Here is a 17,797-nt window from a genome sequence, read left to right as displayed (position 1 = left end):
AATAATCATTATTATAGTAATGCCACATGTTCATGGTTCTCCTGAGGTCAGACCACCCAACACAGTAATCTGAATCGTTCTGACCATGACTCAAAATCATATTTTTACTAAATCTGTGAACTTGGCTTTGGACCATGAACTCAGCATCTTTTTTATGACGCAATACCCTGGCCCCTCTTTCATACAAGCATGTCAGAATAAAAGTCCTTTGTTGCTGGTTGTGCTGCGAGAGTTTTTCAGTGAGTCGAGCACTTTTAAAGTTGCCTTAATTTGCAACGTTTTTTATTTTAAAGCTTTCAAACGTAAATCATGCCAAACTATTTTATTTAGTATTTTATGTAACTGAACTAAATTTAAAAAAATGTTTTCTTAATCAAAATACATGGTTGGACCGTTACACATTTTTAGACTTTTGGAAGCAAAAATAAACTAAAATGAAATTTATATGGATGCACTGAACGGTTTCACATGAAAGAGGTGTTCTTGGGTAATTTAATACATATCATGTATTTATTTAATTATGTGGGGGGGGTAATAGACTTGGACACAAAAATGCTGTCAATGACCCATTTATACATAATATATACATATATAGATAAACTATTGATCTGTTGTGAAAATAAATATTAGTACCTTGTGTTTGCATTTGTTTAACAGACTAATATTAATGATTGTTAATAACATCCTTACAAAATGTTATTTAGACAGCCGATCATCAGTCCAGGTTTTGGAGCAAGCCTGTTTATAGCCTCACTGATGCTGATAAGACTGACTACTTAGTGTTGAAATTTGATATTGACTGACAGAATTTGTGGATAAGCTAATAAAGCTGTTTACCATAAAAGTATTAAATTTGATTCCTTTTATATGATATTTCATAATCATGATTCTGATATCCTGTTTACCTTCAGGCCTTAATTATTACAGCGACTTTCCTGTCGTTCTGTATCTCCGTGTCTCTGTAGCATCACGTTTTCTGTGTTGGAGGAAGTCTTTGCCCCCTTGTATTTCAGTGAACTGTGTTAGTCCATCTCTAAAATCACTGCTGTTGCAGATGTTTTTGCTAATCAGCGTTTTTAAGAAATCCAGCGTAATTCCTTTGTTCCTGTTTCTGCAGAATTGTTTATCTAAACACTTTGAGTGAAATATGATGCTCTTTTTCCTGAGTCAGTTTATTGTGTAGTTATCAAACCCCTAATGAGCTCATGAGCTGAGTCAGGTGTGATGGAGTAACAGAGTCTGTCGTCCTCCAGCTGTGTGTGTTTATACTTTCAGCCTTTTTGGTTGGTGGACTATTCTCAGTCCAGCAGCGACACTGAGGTGTTTAAAAACTCCAGCAGCACTGCTGTGTCTGATCCACTCAGACCAGCACAACACACACTAACACACCACCACCACGTCAGTGTTACTGCAGTGCTGAGAATGATCCACCACCCGAACAGTACCTGCTCTGTGAGGGTCCATGGGGGTCCTGACCACTGAAGAACAGGGTAAAAGGGGGCTAACAAAGTATGCAGAGAAACAGATGGACTACAGTCTGTAACTGTAGAACTACAAAGTGCACCTATATAGTAAGTGGAGCTGATAAAATGGACAATGAGCGTAGAAACAAGGAGGTGGTCAGAATGTTATGCCTGATTGGTGTATCTTGGCACACAGAGCCAGCGATGTCCTAGTTCATCTGATAACAGCTATGAGGACCAAAATGATGTGTTTGGTTATATTAAGAGGTTAATGTTTTCTGTTTCTGTCTCCTCAGGACTACCTGCCCAGTCAGCAGGACATCCTGCTGGCCCGCAAACCCACCAAGGGCATCCACGAGTACGACTTCGAGATCAAGAACGTTCCCTTCAAGATGGTGGACGTTGGGGGGCAGCGGTCAGAGCGGCGGCGGTGGTTCGAGTGTTTCGACAGCGTCACCTCCATCCTGTTCCTGGTGTCGTCCAGCGAGTTCGACCAGGTGCTGATGGAGGACCGTCAGACCAACCGGCTGATGGAGTCGCTCAACATCTTCGAGACGATTGTCAACAACCGCGTCTTCAGCAACGTCTCCATCATCCTGTTCCTCAACAAGACAGACTTGCTGGAGGAGAAGGTCCAGACGGTGGCCATCAAGGACTACTTCCCAGAGTTCACTGGGGACCCGCACAACCTGGAGGACGTGAAGAACTTCCTGGTGACGTGTTTCCGGAACAAACGGCGAGACCAGCAGCAGAAGCCCCTTTACCACCACTTCACCACCGCCATCAACACCGAGAACATTCGGCTGGTCTTCCGCGACGTCAAGGACACCATCTTGCACGACAACCTCAAGCAGCTCATGCTGCAGTGATGCTGCGTTCCTTCTGGCTCCTTTAACGTCGTTTTTCGTTTTGGTTTTGTTTGTTTTTTTGAATGGACCTTCCCCATCCTCCTCTCCCCCCTCCGCCCCCCATTCTTCTGCAAGTTTGTACTCCGTACAGTAACCTTTCTGACTAGCTCTGGGGTCTGTTTTGTGGGGGAGAACAGGGCTTAGCTGTGTGAAGAAGGCGCAGAATGACTGGGTCTGTGTCCGTCGCTGACCGCTGCGTGGCCGCGGCGTGGATGTCAAGTTTAGGGATGGGAATGCGCGCGCATGTGTTAGTATTGCGCATCTTTGGGCTGCACAATATGGACGAAATACAATAACACAATAACGGGGAGGGGGAAGTGCAGAACTGCGCCATCTGCTGGTTGCGTCCAAAACATTTCAAATCGCCGTTCGTTACGCCATGGGGGAAAATTTTTGAATCGAAACTCACTTGAAGCTGGAACTTTTGTGAAACATTTCAAGACGAAAAGAGCGCAGCACCGTTTAATTCGACTTTAATAGCAGAACATTTCACACTGTAATTAGAACCGCAAAAATAAACCCATAGCTTGGTGCTGGCGCCGCTTCGTGGGATGTGCGATCAGTATTTTATTTTTTTTAAAAAACATGTCATTTTGAACATCAGTACAGTATCAAATATAATTAAACGGCTAACAGCCCCTCCAATTCATCGGTAACCTGAACGCAAACAGCAGGGGGCACTCTGACCCCTTTACTCTATTTGCAGTTACATTGTTACACGTTGCAATTGCAGCGTGTTGAAACTATATTGGTTAACCCTTGAAGTGATGCGGTTAGAGCGAAATTATTTTGATGCTCGTAGAAACAAAGCCTTCACTGATTGGCGCATCTCATTTACATGCAGTATCACTGTTGCGAAGGCTGATATGGCAATAATAATTAACAAATGGTAAATTGTGCCGCCCAAGCGCGCATGTATGTGTGATTCTACGCTCCTGTCTGCCTTTATTCAGCCTGCCGTGAAGAGGTGCGTGCCAAAAAAATGTTTTTTTTTTCCACCCCCTCTCTTCCAAGTTACTAACCGATATACAGTGGAGAGAAAGTGGGGAGATATCAGAGTCCTTAATTTCACCTTTTGAGCCTTTTATTACTGACCAAATAGCGATAAAGCGAAGGTTTTTTAAAAGAGATGCGACGCTTAACTTGTTTTAACATTTCGTTTTGAGTTTTTTTTGTTTTTTTTTTTCCTTAAAAAAATTAGGAGTGTTTCTGAGCCTTTCACAGTTTGTCATCAATACCTGCCTGGCTGTGTTTATTTTATTTTTATTTTTATTATTTTTTTTTTTAACGTAGGTTCCTAATCAGGTCTTGTTTTTATATAGATACATGAATATATTTACCTGTAAAATTTAAGTTATATTTTTAAAGGTTTACACTTTTACTTTTGTTTGTTTTTTGCCACCACTGATGGATTCTGGTTACTTAGAAATTGGAAAAACAGTGCACATGTTTCTACAGTCAGACCACTTAAACTGAACGTATGGTGTAAACTCAGGGCTGAATGTCGACCACTTTGTGTTGTTTTTTTTTTTTGACAAAATTTCACCGTTTAAAACCTTCAGCAACATCCACACACACACACACACACTGTCCATCAGTGATTTGTCTTGCTGACCTGCTAACGTCGGCCTTTTTTTTTTCCTGCTCCGTTTTCCTTCACGTCAGCAAGATTCCTCTTTTTAGATTTTGCTTTGACGCGTGTCCGTCAGGGAAAAGGGGAAGTGGTGTCTTTAATTTATTTAATGTTTTATTCTTTTAACCATCTTCAAACTTTTTGACCCTGTTCATTTTTAATCAACCGTGACAAAAAAAGTAAGCATCTTTAATTCACAAGTGCCAAAAATGTAAAAGGTACCCCTTGTTAAAACAGTTCTAAGCCAGTCACATGCAAAAGGGATGGAATTCGCCTTGTGAAGTTTTTCCTTCCACGTCAGACGTTGTTTATAGCTGATGTATAGTGCCGTGTCCACCCCGTATACTGTTCTGTGAAGGGTGTTTTTAAGAGTATAGTGTGTATCTCACTCTTTTCTAACCCGTATGCAACCCACACTGATGCTGTTCATTTTTCTTCTTCCACGCTCACTCAGAGCCACCTCGTATCTTCCCAGCTCACTCATCTCTCACCCATTCAGTATTGCTGCTGCTGCTGCTGCTGCTTTTTGGCTGGATCGTCCCGGTTGTGTGGCAACCTCCACAGTGAATGGTGCCTATACATCCATCTATGCATGCAGACACTGTTTCAGGCTCCTGACGGCTGCAGTTTAAACCCCCAGCCGAAGGCCCTGCCGCCCCGAGAGCTCTTTGTCTGGCTATAAACTGCCTCATGTCTCTGGCCGGAGGCCCAGGAGGCTCGTGAAAGGAGAGGTTTTGTTTGTTTTTTTTGTTTTTTTGTGTTTTTTTTTTCCTTGTGTGCCAGTCGGTGCCCCAACCAAGTGCTAAAGCAGCACACGCACTGCTCAGAGTTCAGATGGATGCTTGTTTTTGGTTCTAGACTGCGATAGGCTGAGTTTACGAAGTGTTAACGAGAAGCCTGTGCTTAAATGGCAAAATGCCAATCGTGGAACCAATGATATTGGTCTGCGCTAACATAGCGAGATGCTAATGGTGGAACCTGTGCTGTTCATGTGCTAACAGCAAAATGGTAATCATGGAACCTGTGCAGTATTGGCCTGTGCTAACATGGCAAAAAGCTGATCGTAGAACCTATGCTGTTAGGCTGTGATAACATAGAAGGATGCTAATCATGGAACCTATGCATTGTTACCCTATGCCAACATAGCAAAATGCTTATCATAGAATTAATGCTATATTAGCATTTTGCAGTTACACCCCAACAAAATGGTTCTTGAATCGTTCTTTAAGGAAAAATGATGACGTCTGAAGCCATGAATACTCACAGAGACATTTTCATGCCTAAATGGTTCTTTGCTTGGCTACATGGTTCTTCTCCATGATGGAAAACCTGCTGAATATGGTTCTTTTTCTTTTTTTTTTTTTAATGTTCCAGAAGTTACAGAGCCTTTCTCTTTCTGTAAAGAACCCCTTTGCTAACTGTGTAGGCTAATGATCCTGTTTCCACCTCAGCTGAGTTTCAGCTGTTTGAGTCGACGCTTGTGCCACAAGCCGCCGGCCGCAGCACGCCTGTGAGAATGTCTGAACTGTTTCTAAAACTGTATGAGGTTCTGTTGTTGATGTGTTTTTCCTGCTTTTATTGTACAGTCGCGGCCAATCATTGCTATCGGCGAACCCCGAGAGGTCAGCTAGACGTTTCTGAGGAAAGGTGCCTTCAGATTTCACGAAGCAGCAGACGTTATTTATGAGCCGTTAGTGTTTTGTTTTATTTTGTTTTGATATAAAGTTCGACGCATGTATTAGCACGAAGATCCGAATGGTTTTCGAATGGCTTTAGTTTGGGAAACGGTAGGATGTTGGTTAGCAAGTCCGAACATTCCGCAACGTAGGGCTGCACGATACGGACAAATTGCGATATATTGCAGCTGCGTGCCACATGTTACACCCTTGAAGTGGCACAGCCTGCGTCAGGGCTGGACCGGGGAACAAATTCAGCCCTGGACTTTTGTCTAGACCAGCCCACGACAACCACAGTGACCTTCCTCGATCCCCAGAAACCGGAAAACATTTATTTAGAGGCTCCTTTGCCTATTTAAACATCAGAGCTGAGGTCTGTATCTCCGTAATCATTAACAAGCGACAGATTATGCGGCACTCGTTCAAACGAACGTTCAGCTTAACATCTCTAACCAGCAGCTGCCCATTGACTTTCATTATAGGCGAGTTTTGAGTCGGCATGTTTTCTGTTAAGAGGCACATGTTGACTTTATTGTCTGTGCTGATTGACAGCATGTTACTCTTGCGGTAAATAGAGACAAGGTTGAAACTTAATGATGTATATCTTCAAAAAGCTTCGGAGAGAGTTGGAATGCTGAACAGGAACGGTTTGCTGCTAGCGTGTTAGCTGAATTTTGAACGCGCCTCAGTTGTTCAGGTTGTTATTCTGTGGCTCGTAACTGTGAGGGAAGCTAAATCTCCTCCAAAACCAGACTGTTAATGCTTTTTTTCTTTAACCAAAACAGAAAGTGACTGGCCTTGCGCTTCCGTACACGTTTTCTGCTTAGCAGGCCGGAACGCCGAGAGCGAAGATATTTCAGCAACCACACACGTGCCTCGTTTTAGAGTTTTCACTGTAGTCGTGTGCCGAGGCCGCAGGTTTGGAAAAAAAAAGAAAGCGATGCTGTAATTTAGACACAGATACACTACTTTAATTAACCTGCATTTCTGTGCCTGTCTTCACTGTGAGAAAGAAAACGACTTTTACTGACGTCTCAGCGCTGAACGTCACAGTCACGATGCAGGTTTTGCCGTAGTTTATCTTTGTAAATGTGTTAAAACAGTGTATGAAACAAAATGGGGTTGAGTTACTGTCATTTTGGAAATATTGCAAACAAAAGGAAAAAGGAAAAAAAAACGCAATCAGAAACTGCTTAAATTCTAAGATTTTCCTCTTTTTGCCCGGAAAATCGAGTACGCTGATTTAACATTTAGAGTTATGCAGAGGATTAGGCCTGAAACTCAGATTTCTAGTGCCTCCTGTTTTTTAATGCCTTGGACCTTTCCAAGCCTTTTTTTTCTATTTTTATTTTAAATTTTGTATTTAGATGATTCAAAATTTTTTTGCCTTATGTGGATTTTTTCTAAATCCTCATTTTCTAATCCTACTAAAAAAGAAAAAAATGTCAAGGCTCTGGCTTCCTGTCAGTACAGAATACTGAAACGCTCTCCATGTACAGTCTAACCTCTGCTTTCTCACCCTTTTCCATCCTTCAATAAAATAAAACATTTTTCAAAACATGCCTGTCTTGTTTTTTCAGAGCTAGCCTGTTTGGGGATTTTATGGTTTCAAAGGGTTTTAAGAAACAAAATCTTATTAAAATAAGAGTTAAACTGCCAGAAGTGCTAAGGAACAGTTTTAAATGCTAATGTTGCTAAATTAATGAATGTATAAGCAGTTAGTAGGATGTGAATAGCATATCCATGTTAGCGTGTTTGGTTAAAGTCACTGCTTACTTGAAATTGAATTCTTTCTGGATTCAAAGAAGCAGTAAAACATTAAAAATGAGTGTTTAGCAGGCCACGACTCTGAGGACCTTTTTTAATCCTTTTCAACTCTTTGGGACCACCGGTGGTTCCAAAACGCCCCTCGTCATATTCTTCATAACTTTCATATTTCATAAGCTACATTCTAAAGGTGGGGGTCGTATGAGAGCTGTAACTGTCTTCTCTCCAGTCAAATAGATGGGTGATGTAATTTTAAACCCTTATAATAAAAGAAGCTGAACTCACAATTTTTTGTCTACTGAAAGTCGACCCATTTTTCCACAAATCAGGACTATAAACTATAAACAGATGGCGTCTCTTCAGTGATCTGCTCTGTAAACATTATTTTTCTAAAATAATACAAAGAGCGTCTAAGATTTTTGGCTTTCAGCAGTAAATTGTAAGCATATAGCAATATGTTTATGATCATAAAACATTTTCTGTTAATTTGAGGGGAGCTTTTACCAAAAAGAATAAAATAAAACTTTACATTTATTTCATGCAGTTACTGAATAATCTGCCTTACGATTTGGTCATGTAAATTCAGATGGACAAACCAAAATATACCCTGGAGAATAAGAGGTTAATAAGCAAAGATTCTGTCAAAATTAGACATTTACGTTCTAGAAATGTATTAAAGTTCTAACAAAATGCTAATGTTGCTAACAGTGAATTACACCATGTAAGCACCAGTTAGCATTACGCCTGTAACAAAACCATGTTAGCCTGTTTGTTTTTACTGTGAGAGATTTGAGGGTGAGTGAGGTCTGACCTAGGTTTTATAATTGAATTGATTCAGAGGAACAGTTAAAATTAGAAATGTATTAAAGTTTTATCAATATGCTAATGTTGTGGATTAAGTCATATAGTCAGTAACAATGCTAACTGGTTGCTACTAACTTCCACCGTAGATATCCATTCCTAGATGCCGCGTTGTCTGTTGTTCTCTGTGTGAGGCGATACGTTTGCGCGGCCGCCATGTTGGAGCGGTCAAGATCCGCTTGTAAACAGACTCACTTGTACTGAGAGACGAAGAGTCTCAGGATTAAATCAGCCACAATTTCATTAATACTCAACCGATTTTCACCAAATCTGTTTAGTTATAATCCTCAGACACAGATTAATCCAGGCTGCACGGATCTGCTCTCGGTAGCTTTTATTACTTTAATAACTGATCGGGCTAATTAGCCGTCCAGACCAGCAGGAAAGTATTCAGTCTGCACCTGACAATAAAAACCGAGTTTAGCGCGAGAAACACAATCAGACACATCAGCAAATCCATCAATGTGTGAATCACTTATAATCTTAATACACAGAAGGACGGAGCTGAAGTCGGCGTCCTATTCGCCAGATTGTTTTCCCGTTCCACCTTAAATGGTGCAGCAGTCACCTTCTAGTGCCTGAAGCTGCACCATTTAAGGTGGAACGTGGAAATTGGAACAAAAAGCTGGCTAATGCACCATTTAAGGTGGAACAGGAAAATTTGAACAAGAAGCTGGAAAATAAGAACCTAACTTCAGGTTCGTGTAATAAGGTGCTAATCTATTATAAATATCTACACGGATTAAAGAGAGGAAGGATTATTAAATGAAATCAGCTTAATATAAAACCAGAGGAAAACCAATCACATCAACAGGTTCTCTGTGCTTCACCAACCACACGGCCATATCTACACAAACACCACACAGACATGAGCGTGGAGTTCCCCCCGTTATATAATCCTATCCCACTTTCTGAGTGTGATATTCCTGAAATAGTCTAATTTTGGACAGTGTCTTTCTGAAACTGCCGCTCTGTAATGGTACTAAATGCAGTCCAGCAGCGATGTTGACCGCCCAAAAATGGCGGTGCCGTTGACGTGCCTGGCTGGACCCAACGCGGCATCTAGGTATGTATATCTATGGTGTCCACTCATAAGCCATGTTAGCATGTTTGGTCTATTTGAAAGTGAGTAGTCCTTAAAATGTTTTGGGGGTTCAGGATTCAGCACGTTTTGTATTGTGTCTACATTACAAGAAGGAGTACAAGATTAGAAAATTAATAATTTTTTTAATTGAGCCTTTTTAGCGCTAGTAAGGATCATGAAGCGGGCTGGTGTCAGATAGGTTTCTGAAAAGGTTTTAAGCAGAAATCCTGCAATAAATAAATAAATAATACATTTATATACCAGAAATGTATTAAAGGTTTAGTACATTGCTCTTGTAACAGCTAGTTATGATCCATTATAAACCATGTTGGCATGGTTGGTCCAGCTGTTCCTTTTTGAAGGGGTCAGTGTTGTTTTTTAATGAGTAATGTGGAGTTATGGATTATAAGGAACAGTAAAAGGTTGGAAAACAGCCCTCAGGCCTCTGCAGGCGGGTTTGGTGAGTGGTTTGTTGTGAAACGCAAAGTATGTGAGTAGGATAAAGCTAATGCCTCAAAGAGGGTCACTAATGGGGCAAAGGGTCAGCTGACCTGCATGCGGGCCTGATGACCAACGAGTATATTCACATTTTCTGCAAAATTAGGCTTATTCGGTCATTTAGGGAAGATTGTTATGAATATCGTAGCATTTTTTTATACACACACACACACACACACATATATATATATATATATATATATATGTAATGTATATATTACATAGCATAGTTTATGGCAGCGGATTTCGCTTGAAAAATTTTGCTAGGTTTTGGCTACTTTCCCTAAATCCTGCTCTTCACACCTTAAGTGATGGTTCTTCAAGGGTTCTTTAATAAAGACAGTGGTTCTATACAGAAGCATTAACAGCTCAAGAGCCCTTTGCATGCTTAAAGTGTTCTTTGTATGGTGACATGGTTCTTCATACTGATGGAGTATGTGCTGTAGAACCTTTTTTGAAAAGGGTTCTTCTATTGTTACGATGTCAGGCTTGTCACAATAGAAGAACCCTTTTTAAAAAGGTTCTATATAGAACCATCCACAGCACATTCTCCATCAATCTGAAAAACTATGTCACCATACAAAGAACCATTTAAGCTTTGAGTGCTCATGGTTCTATATAGAATCATTGTCTGTACTAAAGAACCCTTGAAGAACCTGTTTTAAGAGTGTAAGGATGCTGATCAAGGCCCAGTTTCCTGAAAGCGCCTTAGTGTTAAGGTCGTCTTAACTGGTAGAGAGAGAGCGTTCAGTGTGATGCTCGCTCTGCCATTTATGCGCCTTTGTGCTGCTTTTGGGAAAAGCTGTTACACTGAATAACCGCCAGGTGGCGACATCGGACCACTTTTAATAGCTTTACAGCGACACACTTTCATCTCAAACTACTTTATTTATCTATGAATGGATCGTTTTGTTTACACGCGTTTGAGTCGTTGGAACTAACTTTAATAATTCAGACTCATTCGGTTAATTTGGAAACTGTTCTTGTCTGAAAAGTGTAACAGCGCCAAATGTTAAATGGAGAGTTTCACTGACTGAACTTGACCTCTGGAACCTTAATTAAAGCCCGAATTGATGATTCACAGGTGGAGAAAAGGTTTATAGCTGATTGTTTACATCACTTTATGCTTCATACATGTGAAAATGTTTTATGAGCCTCAAAAGGTGAACATATATCCAAAAATCCAGTACAGAGACCTAAAAGTGCCCGTAGTTACTTCTCGCTTTGGAGATTAGCGAGCTAGTTAGCGTTAGCTAGCCGACGTGTTAGCCAGCATGAACAACAACAACTCAAACAAGTTTAACAAACCCTAAAACCGCCTCTGACACCACCAATGTCACAAAACAGGAGGATGAAGAGTTTAAACTGTGATGCTGATCAATTAACTGATCAATAACGGTCTGTTTATTCTGCTCTTCTCAGCAGAGAGACGCAAATTCACGAAGCGGAAATGAGCTTCTTACTCGCGTTTTCCGGTCCACCTTAAATCGAGCAGCAGTAACGGTCCGACATTCATGAACTGCAGAGTGAAGCTGCGGCTCCGTTTAAGGTGGAACGGAAAGGTTAAAAGCCGTGCATGTTCTAGATAAGTAGTGAAACCGTGCAGCTTCTGGATGAACAGAACGATGATATTTTATTAAGACAGGAAGTTTAATAAAGATCAGCTCACAACAACAGAAATACAGGCTGTGTCTCAAATGGCTCCATGCTCCCTGCGTAGGGCGGGTCAGACTAGGACATCTACACCGAAATAGTGAATTATATGTCCAATAAGAAGTCGTGCAGCCTTTGGCTGAATCCCAAATCACTCTCTATTGTATCGCCCTGTTTGGATGGAGAAGCCATTATTATATGAGCTACACAGAGCACTGGAGAGAGAGAGAGAGAGAGAGATAGAGTACTATGTGTGTATATATATATATATATATATATATGTATATAGTAAAGTCTGGTTGCCATAGTTACCGAGCAGCTAAGGATGACGTCATAAAGAGCGCGGGACCTTCTTATAAATAGCTGCAGTTTCCAGCCTCGTGTTCAGTCAGTGAGTTGAGCGTGTGAGGTTCGGACGTGCGATATTTATCTAGAACCCGAAGTGTTCTCACGTAGAACAGCGTGGAACTTCTCTCGTACGCAAGCGGATAAAAAGTGAGTACAGTTTTAAACTTATTTACACAGAAGGTAATTAAAAAATGAAGATCTAAATCAAGACAATGAACCATGAGGAAAAAGAACCAGAATAGAGAAAAAGAACCAGAACATAAAAAAAGAACCAGACTATTAAAAAAAGAACCAGACTATTGAAAAAGAACCAGAATCTAGATAAATAATTATAATAGAAATAGAGAGCCAGAACAGAACATTATAGTAGAGAAAAAGAACCTGGATGGAGATACAGAATTTAATAATTAGTATAATGAATAGAAATCTGAGTTCTTCACATAGAACCATCTGATAAAATGGTTATTTTTATATGTGTAGTGATGATTATGTTGCAGTTTATTATGCTGGTTATTCTGTATTACACAACCTATTATATTATTATTATTATTATTATTATTATTCTGTTTAATCTCTATGATGGTGAACTTGTATATGTTTCCTTAAATAATCCTTTTAAAAATGGTTCTAATGCTCCAAATAGAGTTCCACCATTATAAGTCACAGCTGCTCAATGTCTGTTTGAATGTGTTTCTATGGTGTGTATCAGTAGTGGAACCCAGTGGAACCTTTTGCGGAGGGTGTAGAACGAGCTTTTATGATGCTCATGTCGGTCAGTGCTGACACAGAAATGACCTGAAGATCAGTCACTGTATATCAGTCAGAAGTGGAAGATGTGCTTCAGTGAAAGTTTGGGTTCTGTGTGTAGAACGGTTCTGTCTGATGTGGTGAATAATGGGCGGTTCTGATCATCACACACAGATACATTAACATATTTATGAGCTGTTTCATTTTACACTGATTACACTGATTACACATTGCTAATAGCGCCCCCTTGTGGAGAATGCTACTTCATCAGCAGGACAAAAGTACATTAACATTTGTGTCTTATTAGAACAAAAGGCTGCTGTGGGATGAAGGTGGTAACTCTGTGTGACGCTGTGATCTGGTAGGTTTAGCTGTATTTCTTTCTCTGATTTCTTGTGTTTTGTGTTTTAAACTCTCAGGACAGTCTAACATGGCGGGAGAAGAGCTTCGTAACACAGCAGCAGCTTCTCTATCAGAGCCTGACGACTTAGCTTTGTCTCAGGAAGTCTCCCGTTTCCTGCAGAGCCTGACTGATCGGTATGTACTCAGCACTGAGTGATCCAGCTAGGATTTACTCTACATATTCACTATCATGTTTACACAACACACAAACATATATACAAGTAAACAAATACCAAATATATCTATTAATAACATTATTGTGCATAAGAAATAAAACATCTACACTTTTCAGCTGCAGTAAGTCAGCGTGGAGAGCTTTTCACTTTGATTTCTTTAAATGTTGAAGTTTTGTGTGTAAATTTGCAGACAGTCTTTTACGGAAAGGAGAGTCAGTATTGATCCACTCAGCACTGACGGCTTCAAACAGCTGAAGAACATCGCAGAGCTAGTTTGTGTTTAGTAAGAGACCAAATATTCTCTATAAGGTTTAACCTGGAGTCTTAATATTATTAACATGGTGGTAACAATGCTGAATCCTGATTGGTTATTCCTGATTCTGCAACGGGTGGTAGCCAATATAACGCGATCAAAAGAGCTAACAGACACAGCGTTTCTCTTAGAAAGGGGTGGTTCAATAAGCACGACTCATGAATTTGTTGACCTTTATGATGATCATTTTAGCACAACAGTCACTGTCTCTGTTACATCAGCACTAAAATGTCTTTCTGCATTATATTAATCTTTCAGGCAATTACAGGTGATGCAGGATGGAATGCGTCAAATGGTGAGTGTTTTTGTTCAAAACTGTTTAATTTATAGTCAAAACCAAAGCAGACGACCCCTGTAAAACAATAGTAGTGATGACTGAGAGCTGTCGTTATGTTTTCTGCTTGCAGTTCACAAGGGACGAAATCTCTGAGTTGATCATGGACGTTGTGAAGATCGTGACCACAGTATCACGCAAAATCATTGTTCCACAGCTTGGAGAAGTTTTGAATCTGGACCCTCAGACGCTTTCCCTTTCAAGACCAGGATCTTCACGTCATTCTTTGCAGACGATCACCAAAGATGTAGTGAAGGCCATCCTGAAGACCATCGGTGGCTTTCTTGAAGTAAAGGAGGATTCTCACATGCTCCAGCTTCTTAGCAATGTGATGGATAAAGTCGAGCTCCTGCCACCCACACATGGGTCAGTCGAGCTCCGTCATTCGTCACTGCCTGTTGAGCAGAGGATCAAGAAACCCAAGGAACTGACGTCCGAAGATCAGGCACAACTTCAGGAATGTGCCAAAGACATGATTCTTGAGATCTGCTCCATCAGTGAGTCTAAAGAACCCGAGAGGACAAGTGAGACAGAACTGTCTTACCCTCCCAAGATGAGCATCACAATTAGGGAGTTTGTCGATTGTCTTCTGTCAGAGCTGGTAGACATGACTAAGTCATCTCGGAGTTCATTGATTAGTGACGATATCGGCTCTGATCCGGGCCGTAACGTTCACAGAATTCCCAGCCTAATGAAACTGTCAAGGATGGCTTTCAAGATGGAGAACCAAACTAAAGCTTCCATTCCTGCACAGACTCTGAGAAATGCATCCTCATATGCCAGAATCTTCGTGGACGAGCTGTTACTCCAGCTGGAGTCGATAACTAAGTCCGAGGGTTCTGATGATGACCAGGCAAAATGTAGACGAGGTTCCCCTGATTTGTCTCGCACAGCTGAGCTGCTTGTAGACCACATAATGGCTTACATTCAAGAGGTCTCAGCTTCACCCTTTGGAGACGACATTCCTGCTGTTCTTCTGGATTTACAGGTATCGTATCCTAAGAGCTTGGAGAAACTCCAGAGTGAGGACTCTCGAACCAAGGCAGCTCAGACAGTAAGTGAAATCTTACTGAAGTCTTCAGAGAGCCTCCTTGTAGGTTCTCTCCGTTCAGTGAGTGCCCAGACCAGCCAGACAGATTCCAGTGCGAAACCAAGCCTGTCTGAATGCTCAGCAAAGGCATCCACAATCGTCGATTCCGTCATCGATGGAATTTGCACCTGTCTGCATTCCAGTACGTCATCCAGTGGTTTTAACGAGACACCGTCTGAATCTTCAGATGGGAGGGAATCAGGTTCTGATGTCTCTGAGGAGAACCTGTGGTCCACTGTGTACAGTGTTTACAGCAGTGCGTTGAGCGAGCTCAGGGATTTTTCTGCAGCGTATTGGCAGAGAGCAGCTAAGGTGGACCCTTCAGACATCGATGTGGGGGGAACTGTTGATGAGGTTCTTCAGGCGATTACAGACCAACTTGCCTTATCAAGAGGTCATCAAAGTTCAGAGGAACCACAGCTGACATGTGACCTAATTAGGTCCATGTTGGGCAATAAAGTCATGGACAAACATCCTTTACGTCCAGACAGATCTCGTCCCGTCATGTCACCTGAACACACTGTCTCACTTCCTGGGACCCCGACTCCTTCTGAGTCATCTAAGGGTGAAGGTAAGGAATCACACCTTCAAGGACCATCTGTAAGGATTACAGATGAACAAGAGCGACCAAAGAGCAGAGAGAGGGTTTCCATGGCCACTTTAGTGGACATCATGATGACCTCCTTGGGTTTACAGGGCTCAGGTCATTATATGTCTCTTGCTGAGTTATCTGCAGCGGCCAAAAGAGTGGATGACCTGATTTTGACCAGAGCCGTTCAGGAGTTCGCAGACAAGTTGCAGATCATACTAAAGGACAGACTGATCTCCCTGAATGTCTCAGACTCTGTTGTTGGTGTGAGAAAACTGCAGAACCACACTGACCCTCAGCGCCACTTTACTTCTGAATTTCTTGGAGAATTTGCAGACGAGTCAGTAAAACGTGTGCTCATGTCCTGCATTGCCCCTCGACCAGCTTCTGCCTCAGCTGAAGATATTCCAAGCCTGGTGATGCCCTTCAGAGTCACTCCTGAGAGTTTTGAGGTCTCAAGACCCCCATCTGACGTGTTTGCTGACACGATAGATCTGTTCTCCAGAGAGATTGTGAACACTGTAATGGACAATGTGTTAGCTGATGTGTGGGATGCTGCCTCAAATGCTGAAGAAACACCTGAAATGAACAGCTCTGGAAAACTCAGTACATCTCACAAGGTGCCTGAAACAGAGGGGAAGAAGAACCTAAGCTTGAAGAAGTCCAAGAGCATGTTCTTCAAACTCAAGATGCCAAAAATTTACATCTTCAAAAAGGTAAAGAATAATTTTTACACAGTTTTAATGTTGAGCTATTTTATCCCAGTAATATGAATTACATTATATCAGTAGCAGAATATTATAAGCATTGTTAGCATTAACACTTTGAATTGTGGTAAGACTTAAATGATTACGAGGTTGGTAATATGATCAACGTCTCTCATCACAGAAATCCAAAAAGGACAATAACGCTGGATCTTCAGATCAGGACCGTCTGCAGAGTCGTCGCACTGCTGATATGAGTAAGTTTACACTGTTAATCAAGTTTATATATAGTTTAGGTTTAATAATGTGAAAAATGTTGAGCTGAATGTCCCTGAATATAACGTTAAAAGTAAGCATTACAGAGATAATAATACAGCCATTTCAGTTATCAGGTAGACAAACACTGAACGTGATTTTCTCTCTGCAGGTGGAGCCGACAGTGCGACTTCCAAAAAGGAGAAGCCTTGGAGAACTTCCATCTTCACCAGGATGTTCTCCTACTTTAGGAAATAAGCCGCCTCATCCCTCTTTAAGTTTCTTTATCTACCCCGTCATCTTTATCTTCGCGTCTCTAGGTGCTCCCTTTAGGCTGAATCCTGCCAGAAAACAAAATCATCTATCACAGTTATCCTGACGACACCCAGGTTCACTTCACTCTCTCACCAAATGACTGTGGTCCCATAGACACTGTGTGTCGGTGCTCAGAGCAAATCCGGAGTCGACCAGAGGAGGATGGGTTCCCCTTTTGAGTCTTGGTTCCTCTCAAGGTTTCTTCCTCTTGCTCTTAGGGAGTTTTTCCTTGCCACTGTCGCCCTCGGCTTGCTCATTTGGGGCTCGGACCCGGATTTGCTCTGAAGCTGCTTTGTGACGCTCGTAAAAAGTGCTCTAATGGATCCGTGAACATTTCCTCCTAAACAAAGACAGAAGTGATGTAATTCGGCAGTGAGGAGGAAAGACTGAAGGTCAGTGAGCACTTCAGAGCTCCAAAGACTACAGACCCAGTCAGAATCCTGGGTGAACTAACAGATCCAAATTAAACCTGAAATCCAGCCTGAAATTTTGGCCCGAATACAAATTTTGGCTAAAAACCTTCCAACGACTGGTTAGATTACAGTGTAACAGCAATAATATCTGCTGTTCAGAAGTGATGATGATAAAAAATGATCTGATGAAAATATCAGCCGTCCATAATTCAGTTTAAATTCTGTGGTAACACATTGATTCACAGTGCAGTGCAGGATGTTAACCTTCACCTGTTTAACTCTAAAACTGTATTTCTGTAAATAGACTGTGTTCAACATACAGCAGGAACAGGTTTGGCCAAAGAAGTGAAACGTAAACATCCGTCTGGCTGCACTAAACCAGCTCGCCTGCTGCTCGAAGCTGGAATCAGCTGCCAGAAGGTCTCAGATCTGCCCCTAATTTGTCCATCTTTAAACTCAGACTCTTCTTTTTATCTCCAGCATCTTTCACACTTTCTGTTTAGACTTAGCTCTCCTTTTTCATTCATTTCATTTTTTATTTCTCCCTTATTATTTTACTGTCCTGTTT

General features: G+C 41.3%; 2 protein-coding genes across 2 annotated transcripts in view; both read left to right on the top strand.

The window, feature by feature from the left end:
- gna13b (guanine nucleotide binding protein (G protein), alpha 13b) overlaps window positions 1-7,240 on the top strand; it is a 65,551-nt gene extending 58,311 nt beyond the window's left edge. Inside the window, exon 4 of the mRNA XM_036589465.1 lies at window positions 1,760-7,240. Within this exon, the coding sequence (XP_036445358.1) occupies window positions 1,760-2,332 (573 nt within the window). The 3' untranslated portion in view covers window positions 2,333-7,240. The remainder of the gene's footprint in view (window positions 1-1,759) is intronic.
- A 7,936-nt stretch (window positions 7,241-15,176) lies between these two features.
- Window positions 15,177-16,785, top strand: LOC118821610. The gene is made up of 3 exons (XM_036590308.1): window positions 15,177-16,258; window positions 16,431-16,503; window positions 16,674-16,785. The coding sequence occupies exons 1-3, from the start codon at window positions 15,398-15,400 to the stop codon at window positions 16,757-16,759; spliced, it is 1,020 nt and encodes a 339-aa protein (XP_036446201.1). The 5' UTR covers window positions 15,177-15,397; the 3' UTR covers window positions 16,760-16,785.
- Window positions 16,786-17,797: the final 1,012 nt, after the last annotated feature.

Source organism: Colossoma macropomum, unplaced genomic scaffold (genome assembly GCF_904425465.1).
Source record: "Colossoma macropomum unplaced genomic scaffold, Colossoma_macropomum, whole genome shotgun sequence".
NCBI lineage: Eukaryota > Metazoa > Chordata > Actinopteri > Characiformes > Serrasalmidae > Colossoma > Colossoma macropomum.
Note: the sequence above shows the minus strand (reverse complement) of the source record. Positions and strands in the feature narration are given on the sequence as shown.

Coding starts and splice junctions, on each gene's coding strand:
- LOC118821610 (XM_036590308.1), top strand. CDS start 15,398: ATGTTGGGCAATAAAGTCATGGACAAACATCCTTTACGTCCAGACAGA. Junction 16,259..16,430: donor AAATTTACATCTTCAAAAAG/GTAAAGAATAAT, acceptor CTCTCATCACAG/AAATCCAAAAAGGACAATAA. Junction 16,504..16,673: donor TCGTCGCACTGCTGATATGA/GTAAGTTTACAC, acceptor TTCTCTCTGCAG/GTGGAGCCGACAGTGCGACT.